The sequence below is a fragment of the Onychomys torridus genome, chromosome 3 (assembly GCF_903995425.1).
Source record: "Onychomys torridus chromosome 3, mOncTor1.1, whole genome shotgun sequence".
NCBI classification, from domain to species: Eukaryota; Metazoa; Chordata; class Mammalia; order Rodentia; family Cricetidae; genus Onychomys; species Onychomys torridus.
The window spans coordinates 31,307,300-31,330,645 of NC_050445.1; the positions used below are offsets into that span (position 1 = coordinate 31,307,300).

The window sequence follows — 23,346 nt, forward strand, 5'->3', positions numbered from 1 at the left end:
GCTTCCTTCAACCCTCCTTCAGTTTCCCAGGCCATACAGCCTCTTCCCTGAATCAGGGAAGAGGACCAGTTGTCACATTGGCTTCAAAGTTCTGGACCAGAAGCAATGCCCTGCACCACCTTTTTTGCTGGTTTAAGGCTTCACTTATTGCCAACCCTAACTCTTACATTATATGACTTGAGTTAGTTGAGTTCTAGCAGGAAGTTTCTGAGTGGAAGGCTCAAGCAAAGTTACTAAGATTCAGGGGGGGAAAATCTAAACATTCATATTTTTTCTAAGACATTTCTATTTTGTGCTTTTAGTAGGCATTAACATAGAATACAAAAATTTATAAAAATAAACACTGTATGTCTCAGGAGTGGGTTTTCATTTTTTTTCCTGAAATATGAAGTAAAAAAAAAAGTTGAGATCAGTTTATATGATGGATACAAACCTGCATTGTGTACACCACACATAGAATCTAGGTCTCAATTGTGACCATGAATAATGCTTCTGAGAACCACAAAAGAAATACAAAATTCATGAAAGCAAATTAAGTAAAATATATTTTGCACCCAAAACTTCTATGTCCTTCAAGTCTCCCTGTCCTCTTCAGAGTCTTCTGGACTAAACCTGCCTTTCCTTCAGGAATAGTACTGGAGAGGAGGGACACTTACCCCAACACAACAACTCTTTCCATTTCATTGTTTTCTGTTTCTGTTGTCCACTCGTTAAAAACAGCATGCTGCACCCCTCACCTTCGCTAGGCATGGTGCTGAGAATTACGAGCACCAGTTTTTAGTGCATCATATCCTCATGTGTTAGATAACCATGGTAGCCTGGCCAACACTCCACCTCATTTTTCACTGTCCACCTTCTTAGAGATTACTGTGTGCCAGAGTTGCAAACACACCAACCATTCAACCCACACAGAGCCTTGTGACAGACTGTTATCAGCCCCACTTTCTAGATGAAAGAATTGAGGTACCAAGAGGTTGAGTGGCCTGCTGTGCTCATAAGGGTAGAACTGCTTTTGACATAGATGTTGGAGACTCAAAAATGATCTAAAACAAGCCTTGGAGCCCAGAGAACAGACAAATTGGGGTTTGCTGATATTGCCAGAGGCCATCCCATCTTCCACATCAGCACACATGAACACCATCAGATATCTCAGCCATGACCTGAGAGGAAGATAGATGCCAATGGCAGGGACCCATGTGAGAGTAGGCACCTCTGCCAGCAAATGTGATAAGTGGCTTAGCATAAGGGAGCTGCTGAGTAATCACATCAGGGGCAAGTTCAATGACAGTGACTCTTAGTATAATAATGTCCTTGCAAAAGACCACAGAACCCACTTGGATTTGCACATGTGAGCATGGACTGCTGGGTGTATGGGTTAGGAGTCCCAGCTGACTTCCATATCTACACACACATACAAATACACACACTTTACTGTACATTGCATTACTGTACTTAATAATTAAGTTTCCAAAGCACATGACAATGTTTATTGCTCTGAGTGTACTCCTGATCTGGGCCTTCTTATTCTCTCACCTCTTCTTTTCTTTTGGTTTTCTCCTTTTGTAACTCTTTCCCTTTATCTTCCCATTGTTCCTGCTCTTCCTTCTTTCAGATACAGCACAGAGGTGACACTTCCTCTGCTTCCCCAAAGTAACCTGTGACTGAGTTAGTCAGATGGCAGTTGAGAGTAGCCGAGGGAAATGACAGTTTTCCAGAGAATAAAAACTGGAAGATTAGGCTGCTGTATCACATAAAGCAGCAAGGGTGGCAGATTGTCACACTCTCAGATGGAAGGTAAAACGAACCCTGCCTTGAGAGACGACTCGGGAAGAGGGTCCTGTGTGTTTCCCATCATCTGCCTCAATGTGCCTAAGCAACGCCCTTCACAAAGTTCTGTGAGCGGATACAAGAAGCTGAGGTTAGGAAAGGTGAGGTCTTGTTCCTGATGTCTGTGCTCTTGGGTATCCCCAATGTGGGCAACGTGAAGTTTGATGTGGCTTCATGTTGTCCTGAAGTCAGGCCTCAGTCATGATGCACAAGTGTATTTGCATCAAGGAGGAGTTGTTGGGCATCCTGACAGGAATGGGGATCATAGTGTGGGAGGAAAGCTGCGCATGCCTCTGCCGCTTTTCAGTCAATAGGTGACAGGTACAGGATCGGAGGCCACAAGGACAGTTACTCTTTGGCCTAAGTGACTTTGCAAGAACTAAAAATACTTTGTCATAGTTTGATTGTAGACATGTTTCTTCAATGAAATACACTCTGGATATACAGAGTATATTTGATTCCTAGGGCTACTTTGTACCAAAGTGGCACAAACCAGGTGGCTGAGAACCACAGAAACTTAAGCTTCTGCAGTTCTGAAGCCAGAGGTAGGAAATAAAGGTGTCAACAAGTAGAAGTCCCTTTCTTCTCTTCCCAGGGTCTTGTGGGCCCTGCAGTCTTTGGTGTATCTTGGCTTGCATCTTCATTCAGTTTTTGCCTGTGTCATCATGTGGAATTTCCTCCTCTTATAAAGGCACCAGTCAGGTTGGAGTAGCACTCACCCTAATGACCTCATCGTAATTTGATTACACCTGTAAATACCCTGTTTCCAAAGAAGGCCACATTCATAGATAGCTGCTGGGGGCTGGGAGTTCAACACACCCTTTTGATGAATAGATCGTTAGGGAAGGAATTTACCATAGTGTAAGACCCAACATGGGGATTGTATAAACCAGGTTTTCAGCTCTGTTTCTGAGTGTCAGATTTGCCAGATAAGCATAAAAAGACAACTCAGTAGTGGGCTGGGCATGGGATAAGCACACATTTGAGGATATCTTATTTTCTTAACAAGGGAAATAAGAGCCCACCAGCTTATGAATCTCAGTTTGTGCTTTATAAGACATTTCTAAGAGATAGCACAATTCATTGTGAGGCTGACTCACCAGCCAACTACTCAGCCTCGTTTTCAGTGACGGCTCCAACTCTGGCTTGTTGAGGTGGTCACTAAGGACTGAGGGCTGGTGGCACACAGAGGACAATACACCTGCCAATGGCAGGGAGGGGTTGAAGGGGTCAGGGAGGAACTTGTGAAGACAGGTGACTCAACACCTGAAATTAGCCTGCTGCAAGTCTGAGCATTCTAACTGTGAACATTCTGGGGCCAAAGCCATCTGGAGTTTGGGGGCCAGTACTACAATGGATTTGAGGTCAGAACTGTAGCTACTATTTTTTTTTTAAAATAGTTTGTGGTTGTCTGCTGTTTTTTGTTTGATTGATAGGTTATCTTTTTGAGATCCTTGCTTAGAAAGAAAATACAAGGCTAGGAAAAAAACAAAAACAAAAACAAAACAAAACAAAAAAAAACTAAGCCGGGCGGTGGTGGCGCACACCTGTAATCCCAGCACTCGAGAGGCAGAGCCAGGCGGATCTCTGAGAGTTCGAGGCCAGCCTGGACTACCAAGTGAGTTCCAGGAAAGGCTCAAAGCTACACAGAGAGACCCTGTCTCGAAAACCAAAAAACAAACAAACAAACAAAAAACTACTAGTCTTTGGACAACAGGGACAATTTAGGTAGCAGGTGAGAATTCATTAACAGAGGCTCATTATCATTGACACCAAAGTGGGCATGAGGAGGGACCCTCCCAGCTTCAACCTACTCCACACTCAGCTGTCCATTTGAGATTCTTCATGCAGGTCACTCCAGACTTGTTCCACATTTTTAGATTCAGAACCTAGAACCTCATGTTGATACTATTAACCTGACACTTGCAATTGTCCCTGATACCCACATGACTGCAGTGGTTTCTTCCCGTGTACAGACATGTCCCTCTGTGGCCTTTTCCAGAAGCACAATGACAAACTAAGTTTGCAGAACTTAGTTTAGTATAACTACTTTGCTTTTACTTGTTTTTATATGTGTGACTGAAATGTACTTGCAGGTTATTTAAGCAGGATTTAGGGAAAGCACAAAATGAAACATCTTACTTTGAAGAAAAAAAAGCAAAGAGTGTATTTTTTTTAATGTCACGACATCCTGACAAAATCATACTTTAGTAAAATGCTCTGGCCTTCTTAAACTTACTGTGACAGTATGAATTGTGTGCCCCCAAATTCATATGTAGACCTTTAGGACCTCAGTTTATGACCTTTACCGAGATTATCATATTGAAGTGGCTTCGTTATGGTGGACCATACTCCAGTAAGACAGGTGTCCTTATCAAAGGGGAAGTCTGGACACAGATGCGCACAGGAAACAGCTGAAGAGACATCGGGAGAAGATGACTAGAAAAGCCAAGGAGAGAGACTTGGAACACCTCATTTCCCCCAGCTCTCAGAAGGGACCGATTCTGCTAGTGCCTTAATGGTGACCCTCTGGCCTTAGAGCCGCGAGATGACTGTGTCATCAGCTGTCCAACAGCCCACAGTGCCTTGTTCAAGAGCTGTAGCTGACGACGGTGCCTGTGTTTAGCAGTGTCTGGCTTTCTGTTTGTTGGCCAGGCTCGGTGATCCATGCCTATAATTCTAGGAGACAGAGAAAAGGGAATTGCAAGTGTTAGGCTATCCTGGGTTACATAGAGAGACCCTGTCTCAAGCAAAACATATTATTATCCTTGGGTTTTGTTTGTTGTTAAATAAGTCTCCATCACCGCAACTCTAGTTTTAATTTTTGGAGTTGTTTTTTACAAACTATTTTCCCCGTAGCTGCCTATTGATTGTAGAAACTGAAAAGCATGTGTCTTATCAGCGGCATTCTTTACTTCACCAGGATCAGATTGGTTGTACTGCTGGGAAGGTATCATTACTATTTACAGTGTTGCAATGGAATGGTAGAGAAGTGCTCTGTCTGTGAGCTACCTTCCTAGGCCTTGCCAAGTTGAGAGTATTCAGATTGCTTGCAAACACCAACACTGTAAAGGTAATTGTTCTAGACTACAGGTACTCATCCACTGTATGGAAGTGCTGGCTTGGCATGGCATTGGCTTTATGCAAGGCCAATATAGGGGATTTGCAAAAGGTCACTAAAGAGAGGCTTGGAGCTGTGGGCAAAGCTGACAACTTTCAGAAAGGGAAGAGAGTTTGAACACTGAGATTTTGGGCTGATTTTGACAAATAGTGAACCAATAGGTTGGTAAATGTATAAGGACTTTGCAAATAGCAGGGAAAGATGTTTTATGAATTAAACATAGCTTATGGTAAAATTTGAAGAAACACAGCTTATGACAGATGATGTAAAAGGCTTTGAAAGCTCTTAAGAGAATTACATTTCTTAGAAAAGCAAAGGGGCATATGTTTCTCTTCCCTGGAGGATACTCCTCCTTTTTCCTCTGACCTCTGGGGGAAAGAAGAGCTATTGGCACATTCCCAGTCAGACCTAGCCACTCTTCCTCTTTCTTCACTCTTCTAATTGTGTTTGTTCTCACTTCATACTTGACTTTTCCCCAGGACTCAGAAATCCTTCTCATACTATTTGACATACTATCTGTGCCCTCCAAAGATTACTTTATTTACCATCTGTTCAACTTTGTATTTGGTTCTCCTGGGAAACAGCTTTACTCACACGAATTTAATTTTCATTGAGGTATCAACCTCTTTCCCATTCTCTCACCTGACTTCTGTCTTGATAAATACAGCATAGCCTTTTGTTGTTCCTGACATCTAACGAGAACCTTCTCTGAGCAGAGTTCCCAAGCTGGGCTGGGCTCTCACAGTCAGTAGTAACTCTCAGTATCTCTGGCACAAGAGCTTTTCTTTGCAGTCTCCTTCCTTTAGATGTCTGTCTACATTTTGTGCTTCTGTATTTTGGACCTGTCCCATTGTTTTTGGTTTATCCATGAATAAGGTTAGGGCCACCTTGCCCTCTTCTCCTTCTGGTTAATTCTGTGCAGGCTTAGTCCATCCTATCAATTTCCATTCTCTTTTCAAAATGGTTTCTCTTCATTCAAGAGTCAACCTGGGACTGGAGATGACTTAGTTGGTAAAGTGCCTGCTGTATGGGCATGAGGACCTGAGTTCTCTAGCATCCACATAAACTGAGCATATGCATGCAATCCCAGCACTCGAAAGTGGAAACAGGAGGCTCCTTAAAGCTTGCTGGCCAGTCTAGTGAGAAACCTTGTTCCTAAAAATAAATAAAGTGGAGAGCAATTGAGGAAGATACCTGACATCAACCTCTGGCCTATACATACTCAGACATACTCCTTTCTACCTAAACACACACACACACACACACACACACACACACACACACGCACACGCACACACACACACACACGCACACACACACACGCACACACACACACACACACACACACACACACACACACACACACACACATGCACACATACACTCACACCAAACTTTGCACAATGGTAACAGATACTGCTTGTCAAACACCAGCATCTCCTGACACTAACTTCATTTAAATCAAGCAATTCCTTTTTTCTATGTTTTAGTAGGAGTTAATGACTGGACAATATCCTGTCAGTGCTTGGCATTCAACTTGTTAAAAGCTCATTCTATCCTCTTTTCCCCAAGAAAACTGTTTGACACTATGTCCCATCTCCCCTGCTACTACCTGTGGACCTACTTCTTTGCTTCTCTCAAATGTATTTGATTCTTCTCCACCCTTCGCCTGAGTGTTCTGAAACCTGTCACTTTCTTTTATTTTTTTTTCCTCTGTGAAGCCCTATATTTTTGCTCTTTCCTTTCTGTTTTCTCAGACAGTTCTTTAGTTCAGATCCTCCTACCTTCACCTCTGGCCTCTTGTGACAGCCTTCCTGTTTGCCTGTAACCTCTTCAGGTCACTTAGTCTAATCTAAGTCTTCTTACCAGGACCAGTGTCCTGGTCCCTGTTCCATTGTACATTACAAAGAGATGATTGCCTCTTTCTCAGATGTCATCCTGACCAGAGGAGACAGAAATGGTAGATGCCGTAGTTACTGTTGTGTGTATCTGTCCTAGTTGATGGAGTTGGCTCTGTCCTTAGTTTCAATCGCTACTCTGCCTGGCCTCATGTTTGATGCTTCTAACCTAAGAACCTAACACATGAAGCAGAAGCTTGACTCATGACATGAATTTGAGACCCAGGCAGACCTCAGCTCCAAATTGAACCCTGCTAGTAGCAAATTGACTTTGGGCAACTTATGTCATCTCCCTAAGGACATCCATCCATTTGTTCAGTAGGGGAACTGCACCTTCCTGCATAGTCCTGAGGAGTAAGCACCTGAAGTCCAGGAAGCAGCAAGGGAGATCGTGAAAGTCTCTAAAAACTTGTTTAGCTACATGTGTGGTAACAAAAAGGATGAGTGCCACAGGTGGATCAGGTGAGAGCATCACACTAGCTTCAAATGTCTAGAATTATTTCTAGAATATTGGAGCTACCAGAATTAGGTAAGTAGGCAGTTGGTATTGCCTTAGCCTCTGTTAAGGTATTACTGATATGCAAATGGGCTTCAGTTGTTTCCAAACAAAGCAGAAGCTTCCTAAGGACAGACAACAGTGCTGGTTGCTCCCCATTTTGAGACCTTTCTAGTAGGATCTAGAACACCAGCCTCACCTTTCAAAAGGTCACCCATCTTTTTAATCATAGCACATATTTTGTAAAATCTTGCCTGACTATAACCTGAATGATTCCTGTTCTGAACTATGCTGTTTACTTTGGCAATTGTTTATGTTGGCTACAATTGGCAATGGTCCTTTTAAATTGACATAGGACTTAATGATGCTATGCAGCTTTAAGCTCCTTTAGGACAATGGTGATGCCCCCCCCCCCCCCCATGCACATGGGATCTGACTTTGTCCTGGTCTCTGATTCATAGAGATGTGCCTGCCTCTGCCTCCTGAGTGATTGAAGGCATGTGCTACCAAGCCCAGCTAATTAATTGGTGATGCCATAGATGCTTTTGTGCCCCCCAACCCCGTTTTTGTGTTTTCATTCCAACCCATGCTGGTCTTTTTAATATAGAGGACCTGTAATACAGATCTGATGAATGATTTATTCTAGTTTTCAAATGCTCAGTGCTGCAGCAATAGTATTTCTGCTGTCATTATCAAAAAAGATTCTGTAGAGCTTGTGGTTAATTCTACACTACTCTGGTAGAATTATATCATATATTTAACATTATACAACTAGTGGATAAACACCCTCTGACTGAAAATGATATAAAAACCCCAAAGATATTTAGTATACACTGTTTTGAAAATCTGTCATTTAAAAATAGGCTAACCTAAAATTGCTTCATATTCTTTTAAAATACAGGCTTGACACGCAGAGTAATTACTATAATTTATGAATATTCTGTAAGTATATCAATGAAGAATTTCTTTCTAATACTTTTCAACCCTCTCAGGCATTTAATCATCACAAGTTTATCAAAGGTTATACAAATTTACTGTACTCTAAGTGTTTAAAAGTTTCCATTTAGATACATATTTCTTTTGAGGGGGAGGGGTTTGAGATGGGGTTTCTTGGTGTAGCCCAGGCTGGCCTCAAACTTAGAGGTTCTCCTGCCTGTGCTTCCCAAGTACTAGGATTAAAGGCATGTGCCACCAAGTCTGGCTGTAGATATATATTTCTAACATTGATTTATTTTAACTTATTCCATATCTTATGTGCAAAATATGATATAAAAGACATTCTGTTAAGTATGGGAATGAATCCTTTGAGTTCTGTATTGTAGGGAAACAAAGTGACATTGTAGCTTCCTTCCAGTGGATGATCATTCAGTCAGGGTACACCCAGGAGTGAGGGAGTTGCTACCTCTTCCCCATCTGGACTCTACTCTTTAACTGTAACTGGATTCTGAGTGGCAGTCTATTTCACATCTGCCAGGCCTAAATTAAAACCTTAAATACGATAAAAATGATGCCTATTTTTACTTATAATTCCTTCTCTTGAGCTTTGCTAAATTCAGTGAAATTGAATTCAATGAGAAAATTAATCATATAGTTGAGCCCTCACTTATCCCTGTAATTTCACCAGAGTCTGATCTTCCAGTAGATAATTTGGGGTGGTGAAATGGAAAGGAAATGTACTCACATGTGAAGCAACTTTTCAGTTCATCCAATTGTGAAATAAAAGTTATGAAGAAACTAAGCAAATATGTTAGGGAAAGTACATTAAATGACCCAATCTTTTAACAAATGTTGTCTTTAAAAGTGATGGGCTAGGGTTGGGGATTTAGCTCAGTGGTAGAGTGCTCACCTAGCAAGCGCAAGGCCCTGGGTTTGATCCTCAGCTAAAAAAAAAAAAAAGTAATGGGCTAAAAACTCAAGATCATGAAGAGTTTTAGCTTTTTTTTTTTTTTTTTTTTTTGGTAAATGTAAAAAGTTAGATGGGCATGATAACACACAAACACTTGTAATCCCAGCACTTGAGTTCAAGGCCAAATGGTCCTACTTGAAGCTAGCCTGGACTGCGTAGCAAGATCCTGTCTCAAAAGGCCAGTAGAAGTTGTCTATAACACTGGAAAAAAGGATTTCTCATTAAACCTTAAAGATTAAGAAAGTCAAAGAACCACACAGAGTTACCTAGGCTTGAACTTCAGAACACGGACTGATTATGCTCCCTGTTTTAGGATCCTACCTCATTGTCTGACCATCGTCTGACTTCATCATTTTCAACTTTGTGAGAATGAGACTGTATGGAAAATGTGTTAGTGGGATGAGCATACCATGACCATCAGGCTGTCTCAGGCAAAGGGGCTCACTCACCCTTCCTCAAAGATACCCCTCCTGGAGCTAGGTGTGTACTGGGTACTTGGTAGTTTAAAACCTGGGCAATGATGCATGGTTTTAAATAGGGGTTGAAATTGAGTGTGGTAACATTTTGTGGACATACGTGGCTTCCAGAAAAGACCACAAGGCAAATGCTTTGAAAACAGTGTTTTGAAACACAGACTTATTATACATATGTTTTGATGTAAAGTGGGCATTTGGAGTGGGGGGAAGCCTACAAAAAAGAGCAGTTGTTTAAGACATACAGGCCTAACCTGGGCATTGGTGGCACACACCTGTAATCCCAGCACTCAGGAGGCAGAGGCAGGTGGATCTCTGTGAGTTCCAGGCCAGCCTGGGCTACCAAGTGAGTTCCAGGAAAGGCGCAAAGCTACACAGGGAAACGCTGTCTCAAAAAACCAAACCAAACCAAACCAAAACCAAAACAAACAAAAACCAAACCATACAGGCCATCAAACACACAAAACCTGGGTGACCTGGGTTTGTCTGGTATATGAAGCAGTCTATCTGTTTTGTATAGGTAAGGAATGATTTAAAATGATGCACTTTAATTCTTTCTTGACTGTTTTTAATCAGCTTTATAGATGCTACTTTTTGTCATGTAGTGAAGAATTTATTGTGTGATATAAGTTGGCTTAATTTGTAGTGTGTTTGTAAATAAATCTCTTTTACTGGTAGTTTGTCCATGAGTCCTATAACATGGAAAGAGCTGGTGTTCTGTGCTCATGATTTTGGCCTGCTCAAGGCCAAAGTAGCATGGGGGTAAGAATACTCCTTTGTAGATGCTTCACTCTATATCTCAGCAATCAGTGGATGCACAGCCAGCATGTAGGGGTTTATCTTGAGAGGCCACCAAGGCTTTTATAGAAAGGTCTGGATGGGTTACGCCTCCTATCACCTGTGCCTAAGGAACAGGTGTAATTATTGCAGATATTGTGTTATTCCCTGGGTCTTTCATACTGCCCTCCAGGGACTTAAAACCTATCTTCCCACTAAAGAGGGACAAATTCACTTTTTCTTCTCAGAGCCTAAGAGGAGGGGTAGAGATTGAAATTTTGAATAGCATCAAACTGCAAATGTCCAGTCAGCCCCTGACATTTCTGGGGGAAAATTATATTACTATTATAATGTTGTGTGTCCAGGAGGTCAGTAGTCCTTGTACTCTCAGACTACAAGAAATGAGAGGAAACATTTAGCTCTTCCTTTAGAGTGGAAAACACACAGGCCTGCCCACCCTCTTCCTTGTCCCTTGCCTTAGGGATCTGAATCAATGGAGTAGCAAAGGTTGTAGGCTTGACTCAGAGAAAGCTACACTAATCAGGAAGGTTTGTTCCAGAACATCATTTCAAGGAGAAATGTTTGGAAATAAGTTTGATTGTGGCTGTGAGATTATTTTAAAGTGAAATTATAAAACTACCAGTGTTTTATTTCTTATAAAGATTTTAGGGCTTAAAAAAATCATCATTAATGATTTTCTTTAGCTATATTTTGTTTGAACATTTTGCTTCCCAGAGGAAAATGGGCTGTACCATAGAACAAAGGTAAAAAGGTTGTTGGAAACATTAGGTCTAGTTCTTGGAATTGTGGCTATTGACCTCAGCAGTGACTACAGCAGCCCTAGCCAGAATCTGAGGCAGCTTGCCACAGTGGAGGGTGCAGGGAGGTTCCAGCATGCAGGTCTCCTTGCTGAGCCTGGGCTTCTGTCACCCAAGGCAACCAGTGATGATTTCCACAGTTTTATGACCCTTGGCTCTCATCCCAATAACAAATAAGTCTTAAGCTACCCTCTTCCCCTTTGTAAAATTCCACTCTGCAATATGGTCTCTTCACCAAGAACTTCTGAAACAGTGAGGACGGGAACCAGTGCCTCCAAAGCTTTGTGTGTAATCAGCTTATTTCTCCTCTCACATCCTCCTCTCTTTTCTCCAGACAGTGATTTGAAGAGTGACAAGCAAGGGACAGTCAAGGGACAGAAGCTGAAGCAGATGTTCATTTTGCTTAGTCTTTTCCAGGGATAGGTAGCTAAAAGCTAGGGACTGCTCTTTTCTGTTTTGCTTCAAGGATGTCAAAACTTTTGACATTGTAACAAAATGACATTCATAGGTGTCCTGGAACACCTGAGGCCCATGGACCATGGGTTGGACATGTCTGGTTTATAGCACTTATAACTATATGAATATTTAAATGATACTAATAAATAAAGAATAGCCATTTTCTATATTTGTAGTATTAGGAAGGTATTAACCTGAAAGGAAGTGAAAATATGATTACATAACAAACCAAAATAATCATGTCAGACATATACAGATATATTAGTCATTGTACCTAGGTCAAGGTTGGAGTCAGCTTTCAAACCAGAAGGGAAGTGTCTGTTGACCCATGGGTCACAGTAAAGGCAGATTCAGAGTAGGATTTCGGGTTAGACCTAGTCCTACCTCCAAGAAGTCAAAGCATGTGTGGCTAGAGCACAGGCAGAACATGACTCTCCAGCCCAGGAGAGTATTTGTTTGTTTTGAGTCGGGGTCTTTCTGTGTAGCCCAGAATAGCCTCAAATTCTCAATTCTCTTGTCTTAGCCTTACAAGTACTGGAAGTTTAGTCATGTACCATCATACCTGGCCCTCTCTCTTGCATTTTAGAAATCTGGATTTGGATAGAGAAACACTGGCAGACTCTCCTCTAATTTTGAATTAGGCCTGCTTCTTTAGATATGTGTGACTGGTAACAAAGCAGTCACAGGCTGTCTTCAGTCAGCAGTGGTCACTGTGCACTGTAAGCTTGACACAAAGAAGTCGGAGGCTGAAACAAGACATGCGAGGTATAATTGTAGTTCTTGGTGCCAGAATATGGTCTAGTTGTGGAACTTAAATGTGTAAATAGTATAAGAGAGAAAATGCTTGCCAAATATGGTGGCTCACACCTGTGATCCTAGCTAGCACTGGGGAGATGGAGGCAGGAGGATCAGAAGTTAAAGGTCATCCTTGGCTATATAGTGAGTTTGAGGCCAGCCTGAACTACATGAGACTCTCAAAAACTCAGGCGTAGGGCTCTAAACTGTATGATCTTTAGGACAGTTGAGAGAAACAGTGACTAAATGCCAGAAGGCAAGTACAGGAGGCGTTCTGCTCTGGGAAGACGTGTCGGACCAGGTCAGAGTCGAGACCTCTGGAAGATTAATGGTTGGAGATGAAGCTAGCAGGTGTTTGGAATCAAGATGTATGTTGTCTCCTCAGCTTTATCTTCTGGATACTAAGGAGCCACCAGGAACTTTGGACAGATGACAATGCTCAGAGTTTATGTAGTAAGACAAACCTGGTGGTCAGATACAGGCACATTAAAGATCATTTGGGTGGAACAGGTTCCTATATTACTTTAGGGTATTTTCCTTTGGAAAAGTAATAATTTCAGCTGGGTGTTGGTGGCTCATGCCTTTAATTCTAGCACTTGGGAGGCAGAGGCAGGTGGATCTCTGTGAGTCCAAGGACAGACAGCCTGGTCTACAAAGCAGTTCCAGGACATCCAGGGCTGTTACACAGAGAAACCCTGTCTTGGAGGGGAAAAAAAAAATTAAAAAGTAATAATTTCAACTTGGGAGTAGCAAAAAGAACAGGAATTAAAGAGTTGGATACAAGAGACATTTTGCCCTATATGGTTATTTAAATACTTTTTAATTAAAAAAAAAAAACACACCATTTTAAAGGAAGGAGGAATCTATCAAGACTGAGTATCTTTTGGCTCTTGAGGTAATGAAGACTTATCAGGGTAAATCCACAGTTTGGGAACCAAGCAACTAGATAAATACTTTATTAACAGAAATCAAAATGTTAGAATGCAGGATTCGATGGCTAGGTTTTTGGGAAAACACAAGGAGTTCAGCTTTGGAAGATCATCTTTGATGTAGCAGGAGACAAATTTATTGGTGGGACATTCAAGTGGGAACTTGGCCCATGATAAACATGTGGGAGTTGCCTCCATAGAGATGACTGCTTAAACTGTCTGAATGAATGATGTCTTCCAGAGGAAACAGAATACTGGAAGCACCAGTGTTGTAAAGGAAGGAGAGGAGGAACTAACTGCCTTAACCCAGTGTAATTAGCCTTGGGGAGGAGGTAGGCAGTTACAGATTCACATTAGTGTAGATAAGAACACCAAGAGGGAAATGATGGTCAGCAGTGTCAGATGCTGCAGAGAGGTGAAGGAGAACAGGGCTGAAAGGGCCTCTAGAGTAGGCAATTAGGAAGTTGTGTACCTTCTGACACAGATAGTGGAATATGGTGGGGGAAGGACGAAGAGTGAGCACTGAAGAAAAGAGTACAGCAAGCATCGGTTTACAGGTAAGAAGGAAAGAGTGAAGAGGGGCCATGACTGCCACTCCTGCCTTTCAAGGTGGAAGTGTGTGCATGCATGCACACATACTTGAAGGCAGAAGGGAGAGGTTAGGGCAGTGATTCATTTGGACAACCTTATTTAGTACCAGCTAAAGACTTTTATCCAATAAACTGAGAAAATCAATAGCTTCAAGGAAAAAGAATGGCAGAAACATGATTCTAGAGAAAAATGGGAGAATATGGATTAGGAGACTATCAGAACCTGAGACTGTCCTTGGGGTTCTGGACAAAATAGAAGATGTGGATTTGCTGAGGAGAGGGAGGATCACGGACAAGGTGTTAAGAGGGAGATGTTAAATACTCACTTTAGATAATGCTGGGGTCAGAGCAGCTGAAGGTAGATGGTTAAGTATCAGCGAAGCTGTCCACTTTCTAACTGCTTTTGTAAGAAGTGGTGGTAGGTGTGGAAAGAAGGCTCATTCAGTATGACACAGCATGAGGACCTGTGTCTTTATCATTCACCTAAAAAGCCAAGTATCTGTCAACCAAACACCAGGGAAGTGGAGACAGGAAGATCTCTGGAGCTTGCTGGCTAGCCAGTCTAGTTGAATTGGTGAGCCACAGATTCACTGAGACTTGTCTCCAAAAATATGGCAACAGAGGAAGACACCCATTATCAATCTCTGGTCTCTATACACATATGCATGCACACTCAGACATATGTATACATGTGAACACACACACACACACACACACAATGGTTATCAGAGGCAGCTTAGAAGGTAATTGGTGTTTGTTTCTTCTTGTACCTTTAAGGGTTTTCCCTTTCTTGTCACTGTAGTGGTTTTTCCTTTATATGTTTATACATACATACATATATACACATATATCACATTTTAAAAATTTTCCAATATTATCACAATTATAAATTTATATAGCTACTCCAGAAAGATTATCTAGGTTGTAGATATGTCAGTATGAAATCATAGTTCTTTCTCTCTCTCAGCTTCCACTGTGTGTGTGTGTGTGTGTGTGTGTGTGTGTGTGTGTGTGTGTGTGTGTGTATGTGTGTGAATGCTAGAAATCATGTTCAGTCCTTTATGCCTGCATTGTGAACACTTTATCTAGACTGAGCCATCTCTGCAGCATCTGAAATCTCAGGACTTTCTAGAGAAATTTATTAATGTACAGACTGACAAAATAGGTGAGCAAGGAGCCCATAATGGTGCTGCTAGACCCATTCTGAAAGGCGATGCATGTTTTAAGCCAGCTAAACACCAAATCATCCACCTACAACCCTACAGAATTCAAGGTGACCTGGATGCCAGATGGTACGTAGTATGTTTTATTCAGAACACAGAAGATCATGAGAAGCCACTGTGATGGGGTTTGTGTGGGAACATGTTTCTTAAAAGTAGTAAACCTGCCGGGCAGTGGTGGTGCACGCCTGTAATCCCAGCACTTGGGAGGTAGAGCCAGGCGGATCTCTGTAAGTTTGAGGCCAGCCTGGGCTACCAAGTGAGTTCCAGGACAGGCGCAAAGCTACACAGAGAAACCCTGTCTCCAAAAAACAAAAAACAAAAACAAACCAACAAAAAGTAGTAAACCTGGCTATGAGATTCTATTGAGAAAGGTAAACTGACTACTTTGAGGAGCTAAGTCTGTAATATTTACCTGGGTACTTGATACAGTCTTCAGATTTGGGAAGATGCAATGTGAACAGGAATGAAGAATTTATTTCTGCTACAAGTATAATTACAAGAAATAAATGATGTACTAAATCTCAGTTCTGTATCTGATTCTTGACTCTATTCCTAAGTCTCCTATCCTGCTAAGGCCGGTAGGTCTAACGGCAGAGAGCCTGGGAACCATTAGTCTCACAAACAAGGAGACTAGAATGTGCTTCTGAGTGAAATTGGTTTGTTTTTTTTTTCAAGCTGCTGCATTTTTAAGTCATTATGCACGCATTTGTGTGCATGTGCTCATGTGTGCACACGCAGAACAAGAAATGTGCAGAGGCCATAGGACAACACCAGGTGTTAGCCCTTCCTTTGGCCTTGTTTGAGAAATGGTCTCTTGTTGTTCATTGCTGCATGTGCCAGATTAGCTAGTCCATGAGCTTCTGGACTATGTCACCCATCTTGCTGTGGGAGCTTTGGGATCATAGGTGCATATGACTGTACCAGCTTTCATGGGTTGTGGGGATCTGAATTCAAGTGCTTATAGTTAACTTCAAAGCAATACTTCACCCACTAATCCATCTCCCCGGTCCTCAAGCTGCTTTTGAAGTAGAAGGACAATCTGATCAGAGCCTAAGTGAATCAATGGTGTTTATTCATAGAGGAGTAACTCAAATATTTATTTTTCCTTTTCTTTCCTTGTAGGTATGGCCTCACATGTACAAGTTTTCTCCCCTCACACCCTTCAATCAAGTGCCTTCTGTAGTGTGAAGAAACTGAAAGTAGAGCCGAGTTCCACCTGGGACATGACTGGGTACGGCTCCCATAGCAAAGTGTATAGCCAGAGCAAGAACATACCACCTTCTCAGCCAGCCTCCACAACCGTCAGCACCTCCTTGCCAATCCCAAACCCAAGCCTACCTTACGAGCAGACCATCATCTTCCCAGGAAGTACTGGACACATAGTTGTAACGTCAGCAAGTAGCACTTCTGTCACCGGGCAAGTCCTCGGCGGACCACATAACCTAATGCGTCGAAGCACTGTGAGCCTCCTTGACACCTACCAAAAATGTGGACTCAAGCGAAAGAGTGAGGAGATTGAGAACACAAGCAGCGTGCAGATCATTGAAGAGCATCCACCCATGATTCAGAATAATGCCAGCGGGGCCACTGTAGCTACTGCCACCACATCCACTGCCACCTCCAAAAACAGTGGTTCCAACAGTGAGGGTGACTATCAGCTGGTACAGCATGAAGTGCTGTGCTCCATGACCAACACCTATGAGGTTTTAGAGTTTTTGGGCAGAGGGACATTTGGACAAGTGGTCAAGTGCTGGAAACGGGGCACCAATGAAATTGTGGCCATTAAGATCCTAAAGAACCACCCTTCCTATGCCCGACAGGGTCAGATTGAAGTGAGCATCCTAGCCCGGCTGAGCACCGAGAGCGCTGACGACTACAACTTCGTACGGGCCTATGAGTGCTTCCAACACAAGAACCACACGTGCTTAGTCTTTGAGATGTTGGAGCAGAACCTCTATGACTTTCTGAAACAGAACAAGTTTAGCCCCTTACCCCTCAAGTACATCCGCCCAGTCCTCCAGCAGGTAGCTACAGCCCTGATGAAACTCAAAAGCCTGGGTCTTATCCATGCTGACCTCAAACCAGAAAACATCATGCTGGTAGATCCATCCAGACAGCCATACCGAGTGAAGGTCATTGACTTTGGTTCAGCCAGTCATGTGTCCAAAGCCGTCTGCTCTACCTATTTGCAATCCAGATACTACAGGTAAGACTGTTCCCATGGAGATAGCCATAGGGTGCAGGAGGACCAGTAGCATCCACAGGGGTGTGCAGAGAGAGTCACCATGGGGGAGATACAAACATAACTAGTGGTTGCTACTAGAAAGAGATCTTAATATGGAGGCTGGAGAGATGGCTCCGTGGTTAAGAGCACTTGCTGCTCATACAGAGGACTTCAGTTTGGTTCCCAGCACCCACATGACAGCTCCCAGTGATCAGTAAATCTAGTTGGGGGGGGGGTTCATCACCTCCTTATGGACTCCAGACATATATGTGGTATACATACATACATTCAGGCAAACACTGTTATGCATAAAAATAAATAAATGGTTTTAAAAACAAAAGGAGAGACCTTCCTGTAGTTGGAGAATAAGAGTTCATGCAGATGGGAGTGAGAGGAGAAGCCAGCTAAGAAGGCATCCAAGTAACGCTCTCGGGCTGCTGTTGAGAACTGAAAAGAATTTGGGGAGCTAGGTGAAGAGCAGAGTGAAGAAGTCAGGTTCTCCTGGATAGAGAGGATCCAGATAGCCAGAACAGGAAGGGCTGTGCCAATAACAGGCACAAGGTTGCAAAATGTAAGACTCATTTAGGAGATGAGGATGAAGTGCCTGGCCAGACCAGAGGATTTGTGAGTGGTACCTGGAACAAGTCCTGGAAGCCTGGAACAAGCAAGGGTTTGTGGGAGGTGGTGTTGGGGGAGGGGTAATAGGTTGATAGCAGTGTTCTGAGAAGGCTATTATGTTTCTGTGGAAGAGGCTGGAGGAAGGGAAGATCTTTGTCCTGGGGCCAGCTGCTGCCCCCCCATGATAAGTTTATGTCAGGAAACATTATCTACCCCTGCCACCTTTGTGCGCCACTCTTTTTTTTTTTAATTTAAATATATTTATTTTTTTTCCATACAGATATTTGTGTTTTAATTTTACATATCAGCCATGGGTTCCCCTGTCCTCCCCGCTCCTGCCCCCACCTGCCCCCCAGCCCCTCCCCTCCATTCCCATCTCCTCCAGGGCAAAGACTCCCCTGGGGATTCATTTAAACCTGGTGGATTCAGTACAGACAGGTCCTGTCCCCTCCTTCCAGGCTGAGCAAAGTGTCCCCACATAAGCCCCAGGTTCCAAACAGCCAGCTCATGCACTAAGGACAGGTCCGGGTCCCACTGCCTGGGTGCCTCCCAAACAGTTCAAGCTATTCAATTGTCTCACTTATCCAGAGGGCCTGATCCAGTTGGGGGCTCCACAGCTTTTGGTTCATAATTCATGTGTTTCCATTAGTTTGACTTTTTTTTTTTTTTAATTGTAAGGAAATACCCAAGGCTGGATAATTTTTTAAAGAAAAGAGGTTTATTTAGCTCAAAGTTCAAGGTCATAATGCTATCAACAGCCTTATGGTAGATGGCCCCACAGTGGTGGAAACATGCATAGGAATAAGAGCTCACATGGCTAGATAGGAAAAATATAATGGTTCAAGGTTAGGATCAAGCTTTAAAGACAGCTTTTGTTGAAGAGAACTAACTCAGGGGTTTTTAGCCTTAATTCCTTCTAAGGACAGCACTGATCATGAACTTCCACTAGGCCTTACCATCTCCCAACATCACTACACTGAGGACCATTCTTTGAACTGATGACCTTTGGTGGGGGTGGGGGGGACACCACATGACACACAAACTACACTCTAGCAAGAAAATGTACACATTCAAATATCACACAGGTGTTTATCTCATTTCTAAAATGGACCTTGCACAATGCTAGCTAGCTCCAAGGATATAAACATGGCCCTGGCCATCCCAGAGTCTCCAGCATGCTGCAGGCTTTGACATTAGTAGAATCCAGAACTGGGCTGATCCCTATACTCATTAGGCTGAGTGATTTGTGCTCACTGGCTAACTTCTACATCTCATTTCCTGACCATGAGCTGGAAGCTGGGGTTTTTATACCAGTTCCAGGGTGCTGTTGGACCATCACATGCTGTGATACAGCCTAGCGCTCTGTGCAGTGACCAGTCTGTGGGAGACACGGCATCAGGAGGTAATGGGAATGGAAAGCAAGGTTTCAGGGTTGTAGGATGGCAAAGAGCTGTACTGGAAGCAGTAGCGACCAGTCCCACAGAGGCAGAAATTGCCAAAAGAGAAACTCAAAACTGAGAAAGCAGGCCGACCCAGTCCCTCAAGAGGTGGACTTGTGGCAGGAGTAGGAGAACACCAGGACTTCTTGCTTCATGAAACAAGCTTCCTGTCCCATCCCCTGGTGGTGGATATGCTTCTCCCACGCCTTCTTCAAGGACCCAGAAGGAAGACTGGACAGACAGCGACCATGACTTATTGTGAAGCTGAGTACCAGTCCTGTCGGTCTGGCTCCCCATCTCGACTTCTCCTCTCACGGAGCCAGTTGCTGCTTGTGGCAGGCACTGTTGCATGTCCCCTCTGTTTTGTCTGTGCTCCCCACCCTCAGCCTTCAGCCATGCCTTCCTCTCTGTCTTGTCTTTTGATCTGACTCAAGGGATGGGTCTCAGGTCTTCTCTCTTCTTCTTAAGATTGATTCCTGAGTTGTCGGAGCTCTCTCCTCACTCTGGAATCTGATATGTGACAATGATGGCTTTCTCTCTGAATTCAGATATACAGACAGGAGTTCTCATAGGCTTCTGCATACTTGTGAGGGTAAATCTTCCCCTGCTTGCTCTCTTTTCCCCATTCGACCTGGAGGGGAGCTATGGGCACACTGCTGGAGCCATCCAGGAAGGTGGAGCCTGGACAGTGGGGAACTGCACCCCTCCTTGGTAGAGAAGGAGGCTGACAACCCATATTCTCTGGAGAATGCCTGGCCCTTCCTTGAAAGCCAACTCAGTGTGGTTCATCACAGGGAAACAGCTTTCCCCAGAGGTGGCTATTGCTGGAGTACTCTCTAGTTACTGCAAAATGGAGGCTGTTGCTGTCATTTTATATTTAGACTTACAAATTCAGGATGCCAAAGGCTATTTCTTCCCAGTTCTTGGCCTGAATATAAGGAAAACTGTGCCAAGTCAAGGACTGTGTGAGGTTTTATTATTTAGTTAACCTGTATTGCTTTCAGTGAAAAGAATCCAGCTTCACTGAAGTTTGTTAAAAATTAAGCATGGAGACTAACTATATTTAATAAGCAATACATCCTTGTAGCAAAAGTTGACTCAAGCTACATTTGGGACTCTGAAGCCTTTTTTGTATTCTTGCCCTCTTGTGCCAATGTCACTCTGCCCACTGTCACCCCCTCCTGCTAAGGCCTCTGCAGTCGTCCTTTGCTTTCAGGGACCCTAGCTCAGAAAGGCGATGGTTGGCAGTGATGTTTCCATGGGAACTAGGGCAGGACTAAATCCTCTGCTTGAACTTCATATCCCTCCTCACCAGCTTTATGCCCTAGTCAGCCATTTGAGCATCTCATGGAGTGATAAAGGCTGTTTGCTCACTGTTGGACACTTAGCTCCCACCTGTCATTCCTCAACAGGCAGTCACCTCTACTTCCAGCATCCCTACTTCCATCTGAGACACCTTTTTGGGTGTCATGGTACCCCCCTTTCTTTAGGCTTTAAGTGACTACTACCTAAAATTCTAGGCAGAATGGTTTCCCTCTCCTCAGGGTCTTCACGGTCTTGTGTCTTCAAGGCTAGCTAGGTGACCTTCAACTAGGGTCAGGGGCACAGAGCCCTGAATGATGCTCAATTTCCAAATCACTCATGATACTCTGCCTACCACAGGCCTCCTCTGAGCCCTGGCATGGCCGGGCTGCTGCCACACAGGTCAGTGGGAGATGCTGAGAACAGCATCCAGCTTTGACCCCATTTGTTCCAGCTGTGGAGGACAGTCTAGACCATACTGTTCAGGTTGATTTTTCCTGACTACCTCACCTTTTACTTGGGAAGAGGGGACAAGAGAGACCCTTTGTCGATCATTAAGATCCTTTTCCTAAAAAAGCATACTTTCAGGGACATTTTTTGAGAGCAAGGGTTCTTTCTAAATGCCTGGACAGAGAGATCGTTACATGCTGTAGATCAGCCTTTCCCAGGGCCTGTCAGATGGACCTTTGTCCTGCAGGGCCTGTCTCTCACCAGGGGTCCCCTGTCTTGAGTCTGGCATGCTAGCCACTAGGGATACCTCACTTTCAAAGGGATGAATATGTTCTGTCCTTTCATCATTTTAAACAGGACTGTATTAAGTGCCACTCCCTGACCCCGTCAAGGATGATAAAATAGTGTGATATAAAGTGAACTTCCTGTTCACAGCCTGGGGGATCTGGGAAGGAAGGTAGTGGCCTGGAAGCTACCCATTTTCCCCAAGCTAGATGTGCTTGGCTCTGCTGCTGGCAACCGGCACTGCCTCCCAGAGCTCCAGGGTCTCCCTTGTCTCTGTGGTCTACTCACCGAAGCTGGATCCTGAACAAGCCCACAGAGAAGAGCTTCAAGGGCCAGGGTGAAACCAAGTGAGTTTTACTAAGTACTTAGGTCGAGACCTAGGGAAAGGATGATGTACACTTAGTACAGGGAGGGCTTCTCAAGAGTCACAGTTGGCTACATTTAAGTTAGTATGTATTACTCAAAGCTTGTAACTGACAAGGTTAAAGATTAAGCAAAGCTTAAAATTCAAGTAAAGTTTCAAAAACAAGTAAAAATACACAAGTAGGTTTACTTATTTCTCTTACATTAAAGATTTTCCTTTTGTAAATGAAATAGGGTTTTTAAGAGGTACATAGTTTAGATTCAGAAGTGAGAAAGGTATGTATTAAAAAGTAAAACTCAAAAGTTTCAAACATTCTGGCCCTAGGTAGATCTTAGTTTATTTGTTTTTAACATCCTTGTTTGAGGTATCCTTAGAAAAATGTGATTATTTCTGTGGGCAATTTTGGCTTTGTTAGTTATATTGAACTTTCCTGACCCTCAGTAGGAAAGGCAAATTAGACTTCAGAGTGAGGAGCACCCGTCTCTTTTCATGCCCCACTAAGCACGCTCCCTGTATTTCTAGCCTACCACAGAATTGCTGTTGGCATTCTGTGAGGAAAGCCCAATATGTGGCTTGAAGGAAATGGGGTTCCTTTTTCAGGTCTTTGTGAGTCTAGTGGAGCGGTGTAGGGGTATCTTCCAACCTAACCTATGTCCTGAAGATCAGCTATGAAGGTAACTGTCAGTAGGGCTGGTTCTCAGGCTTTCTTGTTCCTAAGAATCTGGAGAGCTTATATAACTAGAATTATGCTAGATCCCATCCCAGAGCTATTGTGCCCATACTCTGGGGGGGAAGCAGCTCCTGATCCATCTAAGGGGCCACCTTTCAGTTGCTCATGCCCAGAAGAACACAGTGGCAGGTGGCCCTGTTTACATGTATTACATCACTAAAGAAGTCCCTACCAGGTCATTATTTAGCTCTATATTGATACCAAGGTTTTGGTTTTTTAGGTAAGCAATTAACTGGTGCTGTGGTATTTCTGCTGTCAGTATGACCAGTAAATTAAAAGTAAGACTAACTATTAAACTCTGAAAACACACACAAACACACAGACACAGACACAGACACAGACACACACACACACACACACACACACACACACACACACACACACACACACCATTGTTGATTAGAAGATAGTCAAGGTGACAATATGTACAATTTTGTTTCTGCTCTGGACTATTCAAAAAAATTTGTTTGTTTGTTTGTTTTGTTTTTTCAAGACAGGGTTTCTCTGTGTAGCTTTGCGCCCTTTCCTGGAACTCACTCTGTAGACCAGGCTGGCCTCAAACTCACAGAGATCCTCCTGGCTCTGCCTCCCGAGTGCTGGGATTAAAGGCATGTGCCACCACCGC

General features: G+C 43.3%; 1 protein-coding gene across 4 annotated transcripts in view; it reads left to right on the forward strand.

The window, feature by feature from the left end:
* Hipk2 (homeodomain interacting protein kinase 2) overlaps positions 1-23,346 on the forward strand; it is a 185,588-nt gene that overhangs the window by 42,663 nt on the left and 119,579 nt on the right. For all 4 annotated transcript variants that reach the window (XM_036182325.1, XM_036182326.1, XM_036182327.1 and 1 more), the window contains exon 2: positions 16,432-17,515. In XM_036182325.1, coding sequence (XP_036038218.1) covers positions 16,432-17,515 — 1,084 coding nt within the window. The remainder of the gene's footprint in view (positions 1-16,431; positions 17,516-23,346) is intronic.